The 17,992-nt window shown below is 31.3% G+C and overlaps 4 protein-coding genes across 4 annotated transcripts; all 4 read right to left on the reverse strand.

Moving 5' to 3' along the window:
• Nucleotides 1-2,276: 2,276 nt before the first annotated feature.
• On the reverse strand, nt 2,277-2,849 carry LOC18008797 (defensin-like protein 3). Its single transcript, XM_006390202.2, has 2 exons — nt 2,718-2,849; nt 2,277-2,612 (listed from the first exon to the last, which is right to left on the reverse strand). Exons 1-2 carry the CDS (start codon nt 2,779-2,781, stop codon nt 2,437-2,439), a joined length of 240 nt encoding a protein of 79 aa, XP_006390264.1. The 5' UTR covers nt 2,782-2,849; the 3' UTR covers nt 2,277-2,436.
• A 2,720-nt stretch (nt 2,850-5,569) lies between these two features.
• LOC18008341 (defensin-like protein 4) lies at nt 5,570-6,109 on the reverse strand. Its single transcript, XM_006390203.2, has 2 exons — nt 6,002-6,109; nt 5,570-5,900 (listed from the first exon to the last, which is right to left on the reverse strand). Exons 1-2 carry the CDS (start codon nt 6,063-6,065, stop codon nt 5,722-5,724), a joined length of 243 nt encoding a protein of 80 aa, XP_006390265.1. The 5' UTR covers nt 6,066-6,109; the 3' UTR covers nt 5,570-5,721.
• A 3,436-nt stretch (nt 6,110-9,545) lies between these two features.
• On the reverse strand, nt 9,546-10,092 carry LOC18008536 (defensin-like protein 16). Its single transcript, XM_006390204.2, has 2 exons — nt 9,983-10,092; nt 9,546-9,882 (listed from the first exon to the last, which is right to left on the reverse strand). The coding sequence occupies exons 1-2, from the start codon at nt 10,044-10,046 to the stop codon at nt 9,704-9,706; spliced, it is 243 nt and encodes an 80-aa protein (XP_006390266.1). The 5' UTR covers nt 10,047-10,092; the 3' UTR covers nt 9,546-9,703.
• Nucleotides 10,093-12,816: 2,724 nt separating this feature from the next.
• Nucleotides 12,817-13,336, reverse strand: LOC18009285 (defensin-like protein 3). Its single transcript, XM_006390205.2, has 2 exons — nt 13,227-13,336; nt 12,817-13,142 (listed from the first exon to the last, which is right to left on the reverse strand). The coding sequence occupies exons 1-2, from the start codon at nt 13,288-13,290 to the stop codon at nt 12,967-12,969; spliced, it is 240 nt and encodes a 79-aa protein (XP_006390267.1). The 5' UTR covers nt 13,291-13,336; the 3' UTR covers nt 12,817-12,966.
• Between the last annotated feature and the right edge of the window lie 4,656 nt (nt 13,337-17,992).

Raw genomic sequence — 17,992 nt, forward strand, 5'->3', positions numbered from 1 at the left:
GATGAGCTTTTACATACAACCTTATGCCAGCTAATGGTACACCTAACAACACCTTATCATCTACACTCACCCCACTTTAATTTTTAAATTATTTATTTTTGGCACTTTAAATTCGAATTTGAATGAGAGAAATCATCCGTTGTAATGATTTTTTATAACTCTTTTTTTTTTTTTTCAATGAATGATCTTTTACATTATGGCACTAGTATTTGTATAAGATAAGCTAACTAGTAACTACCACCAAAACAACAACCTAATTCACTTGTATCTTGTTTAAACATGGATTCTTTAATTCTCTAATCTGACCATACTTAACATAATCGAAAATTATAAAAACAAAAGACATAATTAAAAACTCGAAGTTACACAATCGACCAAACTATGGGGAGGCATAAAATTGAGATATTAATCATTGGATTGGGACGACTCTCGTCAAGAACGTGCAACTTAGTGTTACGGCACCATTTCATTCCTTTTATCAAATATCTTTAACATTTTATAATATAGTTTTATTTTTGTCAAGAGTATTTTGTTATTATGTTTTGAGAGTTTCCTTCATCTTTACGACATATATGTAGGAAACGAAAAATCTTTCAAGAACGTGCTAAATTGTCATTCAACCTACCAATGAGCATATGACAAGTAACTTCTTGTTCCCACAAGATATTTAGCCAAATCATTCGGTCGCATCATTACATTTTCTTCATACGTTAGATGGATTCATCAATATTTTCAGCAATTATATATAGTGGGAAGATATGAGCTAATAAGCAATTATATGAAACTAAAGAAGGGGTTAGAGTTAGCTCTACGCTTCTACCTACTCTTCACCAAAAACACCTTTTCCCATTCATTTTTTATTATTACATTAAATTAAATTCAAGTTTTATTAAAAAAAATTAGTAAGATTTGATCATTAATTCTAGTGACATATTAGTAAATAAGTTAATAAAAAATATTTTTTATTAACTTACTAGGAACTAGTATTTTTTTTTTATTGTGATTGTCACGTGACATCAATGTTCTTTGCTGTAACGGAAAAAAAAACACTTAGGCACAAATACTTAGGCACAAATACTTAGGCAAATTTCGAAGCCAAGAAAAGAAAAATAACGCGAAGACTCACTCGAGGCCCGAGAGTGAGCCCAGGCCCACAAATTGAAAATGACTACGCATATGCTTTGCTTCAAATTAAGGCATATACCTTGTGTCCTTGTCTAGTTTCTCTTTGATTTTCCATGGTCGACACATTGGGCCATGATTTTTCATTTCGGGACAGATCATCAATACACGATTTAAATTTCCCATCTTCTTCCGTATATGTTATTCCCTCTGTTCAGAATTATTTGATGTTTTAGGAGGTTTTTTTTGTTCAGAATTATTTGATGTTTTCACTTTTCAATGTAAAATTTAATGAATTTTTATTGTTTTTGACTTTTTATATTCTGTAGATTATTTTTTTATTGGCTGAATGATATTTAAATAAATGATAAATAATATTTTTAATATAGAAAAAATAAAAGTTAAATGCATCCTTAATCTGTGTACAAAAACCTTAAATATCAACTAATTCTGAATAGAGAGAGTATTAACTTATTCTGTTAACAAGAAAAATTATCCGTTTGGATCATTTAATTTTTGAAAATATTGATTTACGGAATTTACTGATTCATGGAACTAAAAGTTTGTTCTTTGAATTTTTAACCTTGAATATTTTCAAACCCATGTGAATTTTGAAATTTATTAATATATCATCAAAACTTCAAGATCAGAATTTTTTTTTGAAATTTAATTTTGAAAAATCAAAATAGTAAGAAGAGCCGGTAATATTCAAGATCGAGCAATATTGGATTCTAACATTAAAACGGTAAAAGGTAATTCTAGTTAAACAACAAAAAGAAAAATTCACCTTTAATAATCTTTTTTTTTTTAACGGACCTTTAATAATCAACCCACAAATAATAAAATCCTTTCCGAGACCGCTTGACTGTGTCATTCAGCATTCTATAGCCAAACCAGCCGTATAGATCTAGGTAAATAGAACACAAATTTTTCTGACCGTATATACATTTTTTTTTCTTTTTGGCATTTTTTAACTGTTCAAGATATATGCCCTTCCAATCCTTTCTGCAAAACCACTATTCATACTGAATACGCCATCACATTTTTTTGTTTACTTTGAATTAGCTTAAGTAAGCCACTTGTTTTATTAAACTGAACATGATGTTTTTTTTTAAAGGGTAAACTGAACATGATGTTATGCACAGCTTTATATATATAGACGGGTGATTTTGTGGTATATAAAACTTTATACTATAACCAAACCAACATAAACATATCTGATACATGTCATAAAATCACGCATGGATGGTGAAACAGACTTATTTTATGTAAAATACACGCGCAGTATTAACCATCTAATGAATTTTGGGTAGATTAACAAGGGAAGTAGCAGATGCACTTGTGAGCAGGGAAGACATAGTTGCAAGATCCATGTCGTGCTCCCTCAAGTCGCTGGCACTGACTCTTGCACGCATTATTGTTTCCACAAACACCAGACCATGTCCCACTTGGCCTCTCGCACAACTTCGCTTCCACCATTGTTGGTGCTTCTGCATATAGATATATCTCACGGTTAATTAACATAAAAATAATCTGAGAAAAAGGAAACTTTAAAACTCATTCTGCTATGCATATATGATAAGATCATTACTCACCAAAAGTGGCAAAGAGAACAAGGGCAGCGAAGAGAAGGGTGATGATGGAAGCAAACTTAGCCATGACTATTATTTTTGTTTTGAATGTATGTATGTATGTATGTATGTGGGTGTGAGGAAATAAGCATAAGATCGACCTCTATTTATAGTGAAATGATGGTGTTTAGTGTTAACTTTTAATCGTAAAATAAATGTGATAACCCTACAAATAACACAGTGTCTTCTAAGTATACAAAGGTAACACGGAAGTAGCTAGAAAGATGAATATTGTAAGGAATAAATTTTTACTCTATTATATAAATTTTAAAGTTAATTGTTTCTATTAGAATTGCAGAAGAAAAAAAAACTGTTTCTATTAGAATTTTGTTCTTTAATACATTTAGTGACCAATGAAATTGGATATTAAGAAGTTTTACTATTCTAATACATCTTGGAGGATAAGCGGCAAAGAGAAATGGATTTTTGATGAAATTCATACTATAATTTATTGATAAACAGTGCACTGATCAATGATTGGTTTCATTACTACTTTGCTAGCTAAATTGTTAAGTTGCAATTTGATTCGGTAGCTATTGACTGTTCACATAGCCGCCCTGTTTGACTTGGTCAAGAAACTAAATATCCATTCCTTGCCATGCCATGTCGATGAGCAGGTCGCATTTAATTTGAACTAGGATATTTTCGATGTTATTGATCTCATCACAACCATCAACTAAAATCTAAACTTGTAGTTCAATCTAAATACATAGTGGCTTCGAACAAATTTGCAAGAGGGTGCGGACTAACGAAGTTCTAAATTTTGTATTACTTTTACATGATTATTTTTAAAATCGCATCCAAATTCGTGGATTCACCTCTGAAAAATTCGTACCACCGAGAAGGAAAAAAAATCCCTTTTTGAAAAATTTCGAAAAACTAAGCGAAAGAAAAACTGTTTTCAACTTCATCGTCTCAGCCGCGAACTTTGATAAAAACAGCACGTGCCAAAGGCTTGCTACGTTGCCCTATTAAGAGAGCCCCAGCACGAGCCACATACAACAAGTAGCAAACTCAGAAGAAGACACGCTCAAATTAAAGTTGTAAACTCAGAGTTCTCTTGCGACTAACTGAGACAGAACTAATTTGTATCAATATATAAATAAATACACAAAATTGGAGAGTCCGTAACATGAAAGATGGTAAATTCCCTTTGAGAGGATCTATGTATTTATTAGGCTATATAAAGCTAAATTGATTACACAAAATCAGGCCGCTATATATAGGAATAGTCTTGCGAAAGAAGCTCGAACAAGAGGCGTTATTTTTTCCCAAATCGATCATAACGAGCTAATCAATAGTAGTTTACGGATCATTAATACGATGGGCCAAATATGATTGTAATAGATGGATAGTGAAAAAAAAATATATATATAAAAGCTAAAATGATTACACAAAATCAGGAAGACCGGTAAAGTATTAACGTACAAGATATACAAGATAGTAAGTTATATTCTATCAGGACGAAGATAACAGTGTAAGCCTATTTCCTTGCCATTCTGGAAGTTGAAAACAATGAAAACCAATATATGAAAGTGAAACAGAGAAAATCATATAAATAAAATTATCAGGTCAAAATTTCTGACTAGAATATTATATTTTGTTGAATATACCTTTTGCATCCCTACTAGACGTACATTAATTACAAGAAGTAACTATTAATTTGCTTCCATGATCGTAATTCAGGAGTTCGTGAAAGTGGAGATTAGAACATTGTTTTTGGATTTCATTCTTGTTTTTGGATTTCATTCTCAACAATGTTATGAGGAGGGTGCCTAGGAAGCCATTTTACTGCGACGGAACAGGGCACGTAACCATGCAAGATGCGTTAGGCATCTTTTTAAAATTACACGGAAGGAGCGTAATATGCGGCTTCACGCCGCTCCACCTCTGATTGCTGCTGAATGTCTCTGAACCATCAATACAAAATCAAGCTCTAAAGAAGTATTGTTTTTTTTAACATATTCACACAACTTAAAATTCATGTCATCTCAATTAGGGTTTGCCAACTAACTTCACGGTTTAGTATTTCGTTGCTAAAAATTTTGGTATGAAGAAAAAAATTTAAGAAATCAAAAAATTAATTACTTCTTAAGAACTTAATCTGTATTGATGATTCAGCATATCTGATTCATAATTCCAATAATATCATAGTGAAGTCGATCTCAGAGAATTTTAATTACACAGGACATGATCTTGTCATTTGTCAAAAATATTGTGATATGAGGAATACGAGGCATCTAAAGAATAGACGAAATCAAAAGGTTTTTTTCTTTACTATTTATATTTTGAGATATCCAATTCCAAATTCATCGTAGATCAAAACTTCTCAATTTTTGCAACATGCATATACGGCGGCCAACTACAAGTGCAAAAAGGAGAAGGCCATGTACATTTTTTTTTTTTTAGATTTAAATATTCTGCATAATACACATACATAGTTAAAGACGAAGATTCATCATTCCTCTATTTTTTACCTTTTTAAACGTTAGCGATCGTATCATATAATTTGTTTTGTTTGTTATGATATTAATGTATTAATGATCATTTTTCAAGGTGTCAAAACAAAATTACAATTTTTTCCCGCGGTATCATCTGTTTGTTTACCATATTTTAACCTTTGCATGTCATGAAAAGAAATTGGAAATCACTGTTTGTAGGCTTTGTGCAAAATTTATAGAAACGTATACTTGACATTTCAAAATATATTTTGTTAAAAATTAAAAATTAAAAGTCCAAATTAAAATTAAGTTTTTGTTTTTGTTTTTTTCAGTCTTAATTAATTGCTCCAATTGCACCTAAAAAGGCGACTCTGATAGACGTCTATATAATAGTTTATATTATTATTATTATTATTAACCAAACCAAACATTGAAACACAAACTAACATACATGTCATATCACACTCTAGTGACAGACTTATTTTTTTGTATAGTAGACATGCAAGCAGCAAAGAGCCTTTGGTAGATTAACAAGGGAAGTAACAGACACATCTATGATATGGGAAGACGTAGTTGCAAGATCCGTGTCGTGCTCCCTCAAGTCGAATGCACTGATTCTTGCATGCATCGTTGTTTCCACAAACTCCCGACCATGTCCCACTATGCCTTGTGCACAGCTTCTGTGCTCCCACCATTGTTGGTGCTTCTGTATATATAAATATTTGTCTCTTAATTAAGTATCAGAAAAGAAAAAGGAAAATTGTAAACACATGATTTTGCCATGCATATGATAAAATCATTACTCACCAAAAGCAGCAAAGAGAACAAGAGCAGCGAAGAGAAGCGTGATGATGGTAGCAAACTTAGCCATGATTATTTATTGCTTTGTTTGCAATGTATGTATGTGTTATGTATGAGGAAATAAGCTTAAGATCAAACTTTATTTATAGTGTAACGGTGAGTATGTCATCTTGTATCTAAGTCGCAAGTAGTTAATAATAGCTTATGGCTGATTGGCTGGTTCCTCCACCAACTATCTATACCTATGGACGATTTCATGATCTGACTAATTTTAACCTAAGCTAGTGGTTTGGCTGAGCTAGTGCTGATTAATTTGACTTGGTCAAGACTAAAGAAGATAAGATCTTCATCACCGGGTCGGATCTGGTTCTTCGGATTGATAGGTTGGTATTGGGTTCCTGATTCTAGGGAAGTGAAAACGGGTATAAAAATCCACCTGCTGATTTTTTGTAGCATCAGCACCTCTGGACTCGTGTTCTTACAAGACTTACGATCCATAGTACTCCCTTTACAAACTGGACCGACTTGCTTGTTATGCAAAAGTTAGTATCTAACGCTGCTACTTACATGATTTGGAGGGACCGTAACTCGCGGCTTCACGCCGCTCCACCTCTGTCTCCTACACAACTAAACAAGCTCCTAAGCAACATCTTCTCCGCCAAAACAAATATAGACAGCCTTGTTATCTGATTTGCTTAGCAGTAGAAAATCTAATTATCTTTGAATGTGCCTCCAGGCCCCAACCCGCAGGTAAGAAAGGCGAGATAGAAACAGTCCAGAATGACTTCTTGCCTTTAAGCAACGATCCAAAACTTGTAAATTATGAGTTTTTAAAAATATATTTTTTTTTTGTTAACTAACCGGCCAATTCCATAGTTTTCGTTGGCCGTGTTGATAGTGTATTAGAAAAGGCATCAAAAATAAAATTTAGGAGATCCTAATTTCTAATTTAGGGTATTTCCAACTCTACCCTATTTCTTCCTCTAAATGCTATTTTGGGGAAAAATCTTCTCGAACTCTACTCCATTTTCACCTCCAAAATGAAGAAATGCTATTTTTTCCTCCAAATATGGAGTAACTCCATTTTCAACTCCATTTTGCAGGTGAATTTTTTTATTTACACAATAGTCTTTCACTTTTCATTAATTCTTAAAACTATATTTTTAATTTATAATTTAATCCTTTATTTTATGTATATTTAATTTAAAATAAAAGATAGATAAATTTAAAATTTTAGAATAGAAAATAGAAAATATAATAAGATTAAATAAAATTAGAAATAACATAAAATTAAAAATACATAAGAAGTACTGAAATTAGAAATAACATAAATAAATTTAATACAACAACTGATTAATAAAAATCCGGTAAACGGCTTCCAAATCCACCAAGATCATTGAAATATTGTCCAAACGAATCAGATTGTGGTAGATTTTGTTGATATTGCTATTGTTCAGCCATTTTCTGTAAAATTCGTGTTTGTTCACTCTGAACATAAGCACGAAGATTCGGATCTTGTATCGAGTTCAAGTCTTGGAACAAAAAAGTTTTGAATTAAAAATTGTGTGTAATGTTATTTTTATATTATAGTGGTTGAATTAAAAATAATATTATAATTTATGAAAGTTTTAACAGAAAAAATGAATTTATTTATAATTTTTATAAATAGAGTGCATTATTAGTAATTAACAATAAAACAAAAAGAAAGAATATTCTTATAATATTCTTTTGGAGTTGAAAATGGAGGAATACATTGGAGAGAAATCCAACTGCATTTTGAAGTTCCTCCATTTTAGAAGCAAAAATAGAAAAATACATTGGAGATGCTCTTAGTGTCTTGGTTAATGTATACATATAGATAGACTCAAATTATTGTTACACTACAAAAAAAGAGTGTTTTACATCACTTATTTTTTATATTTACATCAATTTTAAGTGATGTAAAAGAATTTTACATCATTTAAATAAGTGATTCTGGAAGTGGTGATGCAAATAGTTTGCATCAATTATAGAAAATTTTACATCGATTCTAAATGTTACTATGTATCATTTACAAGAAATGATGTTAATACTTACATCAGTTAATTTAATCGATGCTAATATTTGTTACGGTTATAATAACTGATGTCAAATTATTAAAACCCTATCTACTATTTTTTTTTTTTCCGATAGTCGCCAACGTTGTCCCGACCCACGATTTCTACACTACATTCGTTGTTCTTTAACCACGATTTCAGTTCTTCCTCTGCAATTATCTAAAATCTTTTTAGTCAGCACTTCTTGCTTTTCTCTAACACTTTGCTCTATTTTCTCAAGTTTATTTCACATTTCTTTATTTTTAATTTTATACTTAGTATTTTTTATCGATTGTGTTAAATGGTGATAGTAAACATATACTAACTGATGCTTGCTTTTTGATTTTAATAATAGCATAGACGAATCAATACCCACGACATGAGCTTAATAAATTGGAGAGATTATCTATGTCCGTGTTCCTTTCCAATATATTGACATTTAATAAGACTTTTTCTATCAAAACCTTTTTGAACGTTTTCCACTTTTCTCTATCATTGGTTTTTTCGGTAATCTATTCATTTCACATTAGGTTTTTTTTTTTAACATGTTCACACAACTTAAAATTCATGTCATTTCAATTAGGGTTTGCCAACTAACTTCACGGTTTAGTATTTCGTTGCTAGAAAATTTTGATATGAAGAACAAATGTTAAGAAATCAAAAAATTAATTACTTCTTAAGAACTTAATTTGTATTGATGATTCAGCATATCGGATTCATAATTCCAAGATTTATAGTGAAGTCAATCTCAGAGAATTTTAATTACACTGGTGATCTTGTCATTTGTCAAAAATATTGTGATACGAGGAACACGAGGTATCAAAAGAATAGACGAGATTAAAAGGTTTTTTCTTTGCTATTTATATTTTGATATTTTCCAAATTCATCGTAGATCAAACCTTCTCAATTTTTTCCACATACGGCGGGGACGACTACAAGTGCAAAAAGGGGAAAGGCCATGTACATTTTTTTATTTAGATTTAAATATTCTGCATAATACACAAACATAGTTAAAGAAGGAGATTATAGATTGAAGGATGAAACCCTTCCTATGTTTCATCCTTTGTATGCATTCCTCTCATTTTAACTTTTCGAACGTTAGTGATCGTATCATAGAATTTTTTTTTGTTCTGATTTTTTTTTTGTCACCAAAATTTTTTTTGTTATGATATTAATGTGTTAATGATCATTTTTCAAGGTGTCAAAACAAAATTAAAAATTTTTCCCGGGGTATTATCTGTTATTCTGTTTATTTACCATATTTTAACCTTTGCATGTCATGAAAAGAAATTGGAAATCACTGTTTGTAGGCTTTGTGCAAAATTTATAGAAACGTATGCTTGGCTTTTCAAAATATATTTTTTCAAAAATAAAAGTCCATATCTATATGCATAATTTAAATGAAAATTAAGTTTTGTTTTAAAAAAAAAAAATTGAGCCTTATTCAATTGCTCCAATTGCACCTAAAAGGCGGCTCTGATACGTCTATATGATAGTTTATATTATTATTATTATTATTAACCAAACGAAACATTGAAACACAAACATACATGTCATATCACTAGAGTGACACAGACTTATTTTTTTGTATTTTAGACAATAGACATGCAAGCAGCAAAGAGCCTTTGGTAGATTAACATGGGACGTAACAGACACATCTATGATATGGGAAGACATAGTTGCAAGATCCATGTTTTGCACCCTCAAGGTTAATGCACTGATTCTTGCACGCATCGTTGTTTCCACAGACTCCTGACCATGTCCCACTTGGCTTCTCGCACAACGTCTGAGCTTCTACCATTGCTGGTCCTTCTGCATATACATATATCTCACACAGTTAATTACTACTCATTAAAAAAAACCTGAAAAGAGAAAATTGATAACTCATTTTGTCGATAAGATCATTACTAACCAAAAACAGCAGAGAAAACAAGGACAGCCAAGAGAAGGGTGATAATGGAAGCAAACTTAGCCATAACTACTACTTTTTCTTTTGAATGTATGTATATATGTATGTGAGGTGTGAGGAAATAAGCATAATATCGGTCTCTATATATAGTGAAATGATGGGGGTTTAATCTTTGGGAAATTATAATGAATTACCAAAATTCCTAAAAATATTAATTAAGTAACCCTCACACGCTATATGCATCATACTTTTACTCGGTCTTTTCTTTCGTTTTTTTTTTCCTTTAATTTTTCCCATCTTGTTTTATTTGATTTAGTTTTCTTCAATAATATTGATTCAAGTTAATATTCTAACTAGAAAAAACATGCAAAATAAAGAATTTCTACAAAACACAAATTTCTCAAAATTGGATAAACAATTATAATTAAGAACTCATCGTACAAAATATAACATAATCACATTCTATTCTATTCTATTCTATTTAGTTTAAAATGCAACTACAAAATATAATTATTCTTTCAAAATTACAAAAATACATCATTTTCAAGTTTTGAATTTACTTATAATACATCATTTTGAAAGTACAGTAATTATGTAGACCACAAAAATATATAGTATTTCTTTCAAAATTAAGAAAATACATCATTTTCAAATTCTTTATAAAACACAGCAGCTTCTAATCTATTGTTATAGCTTAAACACCATTTCAAGTTTTAAGTTTGTTTATAGGATTTGAAGCTCTCATTTTTTTTTGAGTTTGAGCTTTGGATTTAGGGTTTAGTATTTTATATTTGAAATTCGTTTATGTATGAATTATTTTAAAAATGGATAACTATTATAATTAAGGATGCAATACTATTTTTTTTAGATAAACAGCATCGGATATAACAACATTTTATGCTATTTTTTTAAAAGAATACATTATTTTAATTTTTGAATATATACTGTTTGGAAAACTTCTGTTTAGATTTTGTATTTAGAGTTTAATATTTTTAGTTTTATAGTTAACTTACGTATGATTTAATAGTATGATACAATATTTTGATTATTTGTAATTCGATATAATTACATTATCTCTTAGTTACAAATAGACTTCACTAATAAAAATATCTATATCCAATTTTAAAAATTCAATGTATTTCGAATGCTGAAAATGCGTATTTTAGTAAAATCATGAGATTTAAATAATTTATATTAAAATATTAAATGAAAAACAATATGAAAATAGGGTCTATTTATCAAAATAGTACATGACACAGAAAATAGTGCGAAACTTGTGTATCAAAATAGTAATGACACATAGAAGATAATGCGAAACTTGTGTGAGGGAGTTTTGAGACTACACATCAACGCTCGATGCTTGTTTGCTTATAGTTATAATTAATTCCTAGTGACTATATTCTTTATTTTGAGTTGGTTTTTGGTTATTGGGCAAATTGATCCTTAATCTTTTAATTTTTATCGTACGATACATGTGTTTGACTTTCTTTCTTTTTTTAGGGCCTTAAATGTAAGAATTGTGAAGATATATATTAAGATGTTTGGAAAATATCTTCAAATGTTAAAGATATTTTTGTTTGACTAGCTCCTTGTAATTGATGGCTGGTTTCGCAGCTACATCTATCTGGCTGCCACTATATGTCTATATCTAATGTAACCTAAGCGGCTGAGCTTGAGTCAGTCGATCGAGTGTTGTTAGATTGTTCCCATGGACGTCTGGTTAATTTGACTTGGTCAAGAAAGATTAAACGGTTCGGGAATAATAATTTGGAAGGAGCATCTGGACATGAAAGAATGAACCATGCATGATGCATGATGCATCTGGCGACACCAATGCAGACCTTCTATATAGCTCGTTCCATTGTCAATTCGAGATTTACATCTTTTAAATTATTCTTTTTTTATTCATAACTATATATGTTCTTGCTTCATCCCAAACATTTTGTTCTCTTATAGTGTCACTGTCAGACATTAAATGGACAAAGATTTGTGAAATTAAAATTAATTTATGGAAGAAGTATGGTGATAAAAGCTACATATGGAAAGATTGAAGAAGTCCGACCTGAAATAAATTATATATGTGGAAGAAGTGTGGTGATAAAAAAAAGGAGTATATGAAAAGATTGAAGAAGTCCGACCCCTTTTAAAAACGAACGACTACAATTCCTACAAAATTTTCATAAATATTCATGTATAGATATGAGATAACAATCTTTGGAAAAAAAAAAAAAAATGGATGGCTTTACTCAACGCATTAGTATGTCCACTTGACTCTCTTTCTGCAACCGCATTAGTAAAAATGTCCATGACACGATAGCATATTAGTCAACCCATATGGCACCATATATTACCGGTTGGGTTTGGGTCTTTATAGGTTGATGGGTTGATATTGGGCTCGCTGATTCAATATTTCAAATACGTAAGTGGATATTGATTCCGAGATGGGTCTTTATCGGGTCTGTATTAGGTCAACGTTAAGTGAATATACTACAATGTTTCGATATACCTAGAGACACCGATGCATTTGCACTCTCTACACATGCCAAGAATCGGGCATTGCCCCCACATGGATTGTTTTTTTATCTCTGGATGATTAACTTGTGGTTGTTTTCATGATTCTGATCGGATATTTTATGATATACTTAATGGGACTGATGCCTTAATAGGAACATTAGAATGGACGAATTGAAATTTTCTAAACCATCCAGAGATATTGAGAGAAAAAAAAAACAAAAACCAAAATCGACAAGGTTAATTGACGAATTTGAATAATATCAAAAATCTCCGTGTCATAATGTTGAAGACAAATATTTTTTTTGGTTTTAAGACAAATATGGACAAGAAGAAACACAGAACTTATATTATTTTAACAAACCAACATAAGCGTATATGGTACATGTCATAAGGTCACTCTCATAGAATGACACGAGACTTATTTTATGGAAATACACACACAAACACCATATATTATATGTTTGGTAGATTAATTAACATGGGAAGTAGCAGATGCACTTGTGAGCAGGGAAGACATAGTTGCAAGATCCATGTCGTGCTCCCTCAAGACGAATGCATTGGTTTTTACACGCCTTATTGTTTCCACAAACACCAGACCATGTCCCACTTGGCCTCTCACACAACTTCGCTTCCACCATTGTTGGTGCTTCTGCAAATAGATATATCTCAAGGTTACTTACTAATTAATAATTTTAAAAAAAAAAAAACATTTCATTTTGCCATGCATACTTACCAAAAGCAGCAAAGAAAACAAGAGCAGCAAAGAGAATGGTGATGATGGTAGTAGACTTAGCCATGATTATATTGCCTCGTTTTTCTAATATATGAATGTTTTGTATTTAGTGTGAGGAAATAAGCCAAAGATTAATCTCTATTTATAATGAAATGATGGTGAGTTAGTCTTTTACTTTTCATCGTACAATGTATTTTAACCCACAAATTGAACACACAACGTCTTCTAGTAGAAAACATGAAAATTCAAGCAGCTAATTGAGAGAGAAGATAAGATGTTGACCCAGTCATAGCTGGTTTCTCCACCACGTGTCTTTCTCTGTCAGGCTGCCTCTCTACCTAAGTCTAATGTAACTTTAGCGAGTGGTTCGTCTTCGAGTAAGTGCTCTTTTGTCACATTGGCGGCTAGATTATTTGACAATTTTGTTTCCTGTTAGATAAGTTATTTTGACTAGGTCAAGAAGATTAAAACTTTTCATCGTGGGTTCAATTTAATATTTCGAATCGGAGAAAACTGGAAAGAAATTATGTATCCTGATGCACCTGGCTACACTGATGCAAGCCATGTGTAAAGCTTGTTCTAATTAATGGGTTGGTAATGGTATTGGGCTCGTGGATTCAGTCATTCAAATCAGAAATGTGAATGTGGATCGCCGATCGGACTCAAGGCCCAAAATCCAAGAGTGGAGGAGGTTATCCGTTTAACTGCGTCAAACCCCGTTTAGGTTCGTTAAACTTATATATCATAAACGGGTTTGTATTTATTAAACATGTTTTGTTTGGGCTATAAATCTATACCAAAACCTTCTACCATTAGAACGCGCTACTATATCGCATACTACGTGGTTAAATGCCAATACTAGCTGCAAATGAATTAAAACATATCTGATTGATACATCATGAAACCATCCATAGGATTGTAATTCAAAAGGGGGGAGTGGGCAGACCCGGTTTTGAGGGCAGGCGAGGGAGACGACCATCGCAGGCATCCACTCTAAAATGGGCATATTGCGGCATCCACTATAAATGGGCATATTTTTTATTTATGTCCCATTATAAACAAACTTTTGATCTATAAGATGTATTGTATTTATAACCCAAAAATCCGACTCTCAAACCCACTAGTTAAAGAAAATCTAAATCTAGCCCAATAAGAAAACCGTACCGTGGGGGTTTCGCCCTTCACACCCCCCAAGTGAATCTACGTCCACCTATGGTCCGTTACATTCCTCAGTTCGTTTTAGCTGGGTATCTTTAGTTATCTTTGTCACTGAAACAACAAAATGGGTTAGATTTATTATCAACTGAGACAATTTAATGCAAGAAAATCTATATTTTAGCAAAAAAATTATATATTTTATTGGATTTTTTTTCTTTTTTTATAGATTGTTTATGGAGTTTGATTGTTTTATGAAATTTTTGTTTCATTTTTATTGTTTTTATTTTGAAAAAAATATATAAAAAAACATATTTTAAAAAGTTAGACGCAGACATCCAGATTGATTGGTCCGACACTGGGAGTAGGGGAGATTAATCATTCCAAGTTATTTTATTTATTTTTTATATCAAATCAGAATTTCCATTTTTCTTTTCTTTTATATCTCAACGTTGTCAAGAAAATTCATGTAATTCCCTACATTAAAAAAGACTTGCTATTTTACAAAAACTGGAGGAAAAATAATAAAAGACTGATTTTCATAATGTATACTATAATAGTATAATGTTAATATCACTATATCAGCCGTGCGATGGAACAAAAAGTAAAAGGTGATGTAAGGGTCATTTGAAATGGAGAAGTTTCTACGTCCAAGATCATTGCATGAGTTGAATAGATTTGGGATTAAAGCTGCCAACAGAGACAGAGGATTCGGTAGTGACTGAAGAAAAAGCTCAAAAGGGCCTAATGGCAATCCCCAGTTTCCAAGACAGATAGTGTAAGACACTTATGACACAACTTTGTCTTCGTTATCATCATCTCCTTCTTCTACTTCTACTACTACTTTTGTAGCCTTGTCCGTTAATTATTAACATATTGACAAGACTATGACCTATATATCTTATATTATCACCGCTCTCTATTTTTTTCCTTTAATATTTACCTTTTGAGATTTATTCAAACGTTTATCCCTAGATAAATAATATGATTAGTTCGTTCAGTTATAGTATCCGAAACAAGCTGAGCCCAAATAAATAACGTCTCGTTTTTTAGACGTGTATTCTTAAAAACGTTTACTAGGTTTTAGAGTACAGTAACAATTATAAAAAAAATACAAACAATTGAATGCACTTCACCGTTCGTGACTTATTAATTAATCATCTCCTTTTTTTTTAAGATGCTGACGCTCAAAATATTGTTCTTATGCCAAATTAAAACTACTATTTGTTAGTAAAGTGTGTATATATATATACTCTAGAAGGATGAGAATATGTATTAAGATATAAAACCATTTATTTTGGCATGCAATTGGTGCATCCGTATACAGAGTTTCTGGTTTAAATCTGTTTCGATTTTTTTATTCTATGATAACTATATGAATTGGACTCCCACAGTTTCAAAGTTATTCTTCACTCAAATTGTTTAAGACAAACTTAAAGAAACATATGATGCAAATTGTACCATCAAAAGTGCAACTCCAAAATTCTTGCGAAAATCAAACCTATGAACCAAGCCTCTACAGTTCTTCTACCTAATCGCGTTTCCTTTTTGTATATTTTATCTTCACAAATTTATTAATGTCCATCTAGAAGTTAGTCTAAAGTTCATTCACACATAAAACATGAAATGTTAAGGATCTGAGATAAATGCCCCACCTTTGCAGTGTCGTTATATTATTTTCTTATATGTATATCATAATATATATCAGAAAATACCCAAAGTTATAAGATTCCTCTCTACCAAATAAATTTTCCCAATTACTGAAAAAAGCTCCTTTTCTGATGAAGAGAGCATAAAACTTTATTCCCCAAAGTTCATTGAGTTTGGGCATTTTCAGAACGAATCACAGAAAATATGCTTCTCTTTTTCATCCAAGATTGACATCTCGCTTGTTTCAGACTGTACCGGTTGCTCCGGTCGTATAAACCGTGCAATCCACTTGAACCGGTTAATAGTGTTAACCAAATACAGACACGTGAAAACATATTATTTATCTTTTTTTAGGTCTGTATAGCGTTTACTTCTTAAATCTAGTGCATATTATAAGATCAAATCCAAAAGAGAACACACAACACTATTAAAATGAGATATTCGCTGCCATTACGAAGGGACCTTTATACCAACATACCGCATATATATAGAACATTGGTCCCCAATTGTGTCTATGTCAACCCAAGTGTACATATATCTTAAAATTAAAAGTCCCTTTGTTGGTAAAGCTCCTGATATTTAGTAAAATAGATTATTGTCAGCGGGATGATGATATATTCGCCAAAACCTTAGTGCTTGTATAACCGGAAACCAACAATTCACAAATATTGTTAGTTTTGTTAGAACATTGATATAGTCAGTTTTGGTTCTGGTAGCTATATATAATCGATTTTGTATAAAAAAGTTTCAAATTATACAATGACTTATTCTGACTAAGTAAAGGCTTAGGTACGTTACTATATTATCATGCGGTTAATTGCCAAAGAAAGAAAACACAGTTTATGATCGTCTTTGTTTGGCTGTTGTTGGTATCAGTAATAGTGATCAACATATTTAGTGCTATTTTTTGTTGTTTCGTATTTATTGATTCATCGATATCTTTCAACATATTACTTCAAATTATGAATTTTTTTACTGTTTTTCTTTTTAAAAATCAGATTAACGATTAACATTATGTAGCTGAAATTTATTTGCGAAATTTAGGGACAATAGTCAACAAAATAAACATGATTGATTCATAGATCTTTAGGTTTTTTTAAAAGACTAACATTACCGTCTGTGGAAGTTTCATTCTCAACAAAAATATAGTTTTGAGTAGACTAATGATTGATGATTTGTTCTAATCATGGATCTAAATTCGAGCATTTCTACTACGATTTTATTTATGATTAGCAACTGTAACCAATTGAAATTTTAAGGATATCCAAAAATGTTACATATCCTGAAAATTAGTTTGGACTTAGGAATGTGAAATCAACAACGATGTAAGAAAAAAAAAACATCTTTGGTTTATAGTAACTAGAGGGAAATAAGGGTAAAGTGAGAAAGATGGGCAAAACAAAGGTAAATGACACAAAGCGTGGGGACCCTGAAGCAGAAGGTCTTCTACAAGGTGAGTGAGTGAATATGAAGATGAAAGAGAGAAAGGCCACAAGACAAATACAAGAAGAAGCGTTGACTAATCAGGTTGGAGCCAAAATAGAAGGGGGCAGAGATTTGTCTCTTTTGGAAAGGACACAGACAAACTTTCTATACAGGCCATTAGATATTAGGCCCTACTTTTTAAGCCCATTAACTCCTCTCTTTGTCTTTGTCTTTTTATTATTATTTTTTTTATAAAAACTAATTATTTATTATTTCGTTTTCCCATCAAGTTACGATGAGCAACGTCGTCGGATTAACTGGTCGAGTTGACAAGACGGTGATAAAATAAAATAGAATAAACCCAGAATTCTAGGGAACGTTACGCTTATAACGGTAAGATGAACACATATCAACACCGTTTTGTATTAACAACCGTCGATGTTAAAAAGAGGATATATTAGAAATTTATTACCGCCAGTCAAAGTAAAACGTCGTGATCTATTTATTTATTTGATAAAAAAACAAAAATAAAAAAC

Source organism: Eutrema salsugineum, unplaced genomic scaffold (assembly GCF_000478725.1).
Source record: "Eutrema salsugineum unplaced genomic scaffold, Eutsalg1_0 scaffold_9, whole genome shotgun sequence".
Lineage (NCBI taxonomy): Eukaryota > Viridiplantae > Streptophyta > Magnoliopsida > Brassicales > Brassicaceae > Eutrema > Eutrema salsugineum.

Excerpts from the sequence above, each read along its gene's own strand:
- LOC18008536 (XM_006390204.2), bottom strand. The coding sequence starts at position 10,046 with ATGGCTAAGTTTGCTTCCATTATCACCCTTCTCTTGGCTGTCCTTGTT. Across the intron at positions 9,883-9,982 it reads TGTTTTCTCTGCTGTTTTTG|AAGGACCAGCAATGGTAGAA; the intron begins GTTAGTAATGAT and ends ATGTATATGCAG.
- LOC18008341 (XM_006390203.2), bottom strand. The coding sequence starts at position 6,065 with ATGGCTAAGTTTGCTACCATCATCACGCTTCTCTTCGCTGCTCTTGTT. Across the intron at positions 5,901-6,001 it reads TGTTCTCTTTGCTGCTTTTG|AAGCACCAACAATGGTGGGA; the intron begins GTGAGTAATGAT and ends TTATATATACAG.
- LOC18008797 (XM_006390202.2), bottom strand. The coding sequence starts at position 2,781 with ATGGCTAAGTTTGCTTCCATCATCACCCTTCTCTTCGCTGCCCTTGTT. Across the intron at positions 2,613-2,717 it reads TGTTCTCTTTGCCACTTTTG|AAGCACCAACAATGGTGGAA; the intron begins GTGAGTAATGAT and ends ATCTATATGCAG.
- LOC18009285 (XM_006390205.2), bottom strand. The coding sequence starts at position 13,290 with ATGGCTAAGTCTACTACCATCATCACCATTCTCTTTGCTGCTCTTGTT. Across the intron at positions 13,143-13,226 it reads TGTTTTCTTTGCTGCTTTTG|AAGCACCAACAATGGTGGAA; the intron begins GTAAGTATGCAT and ends ATCTATTTGCAG.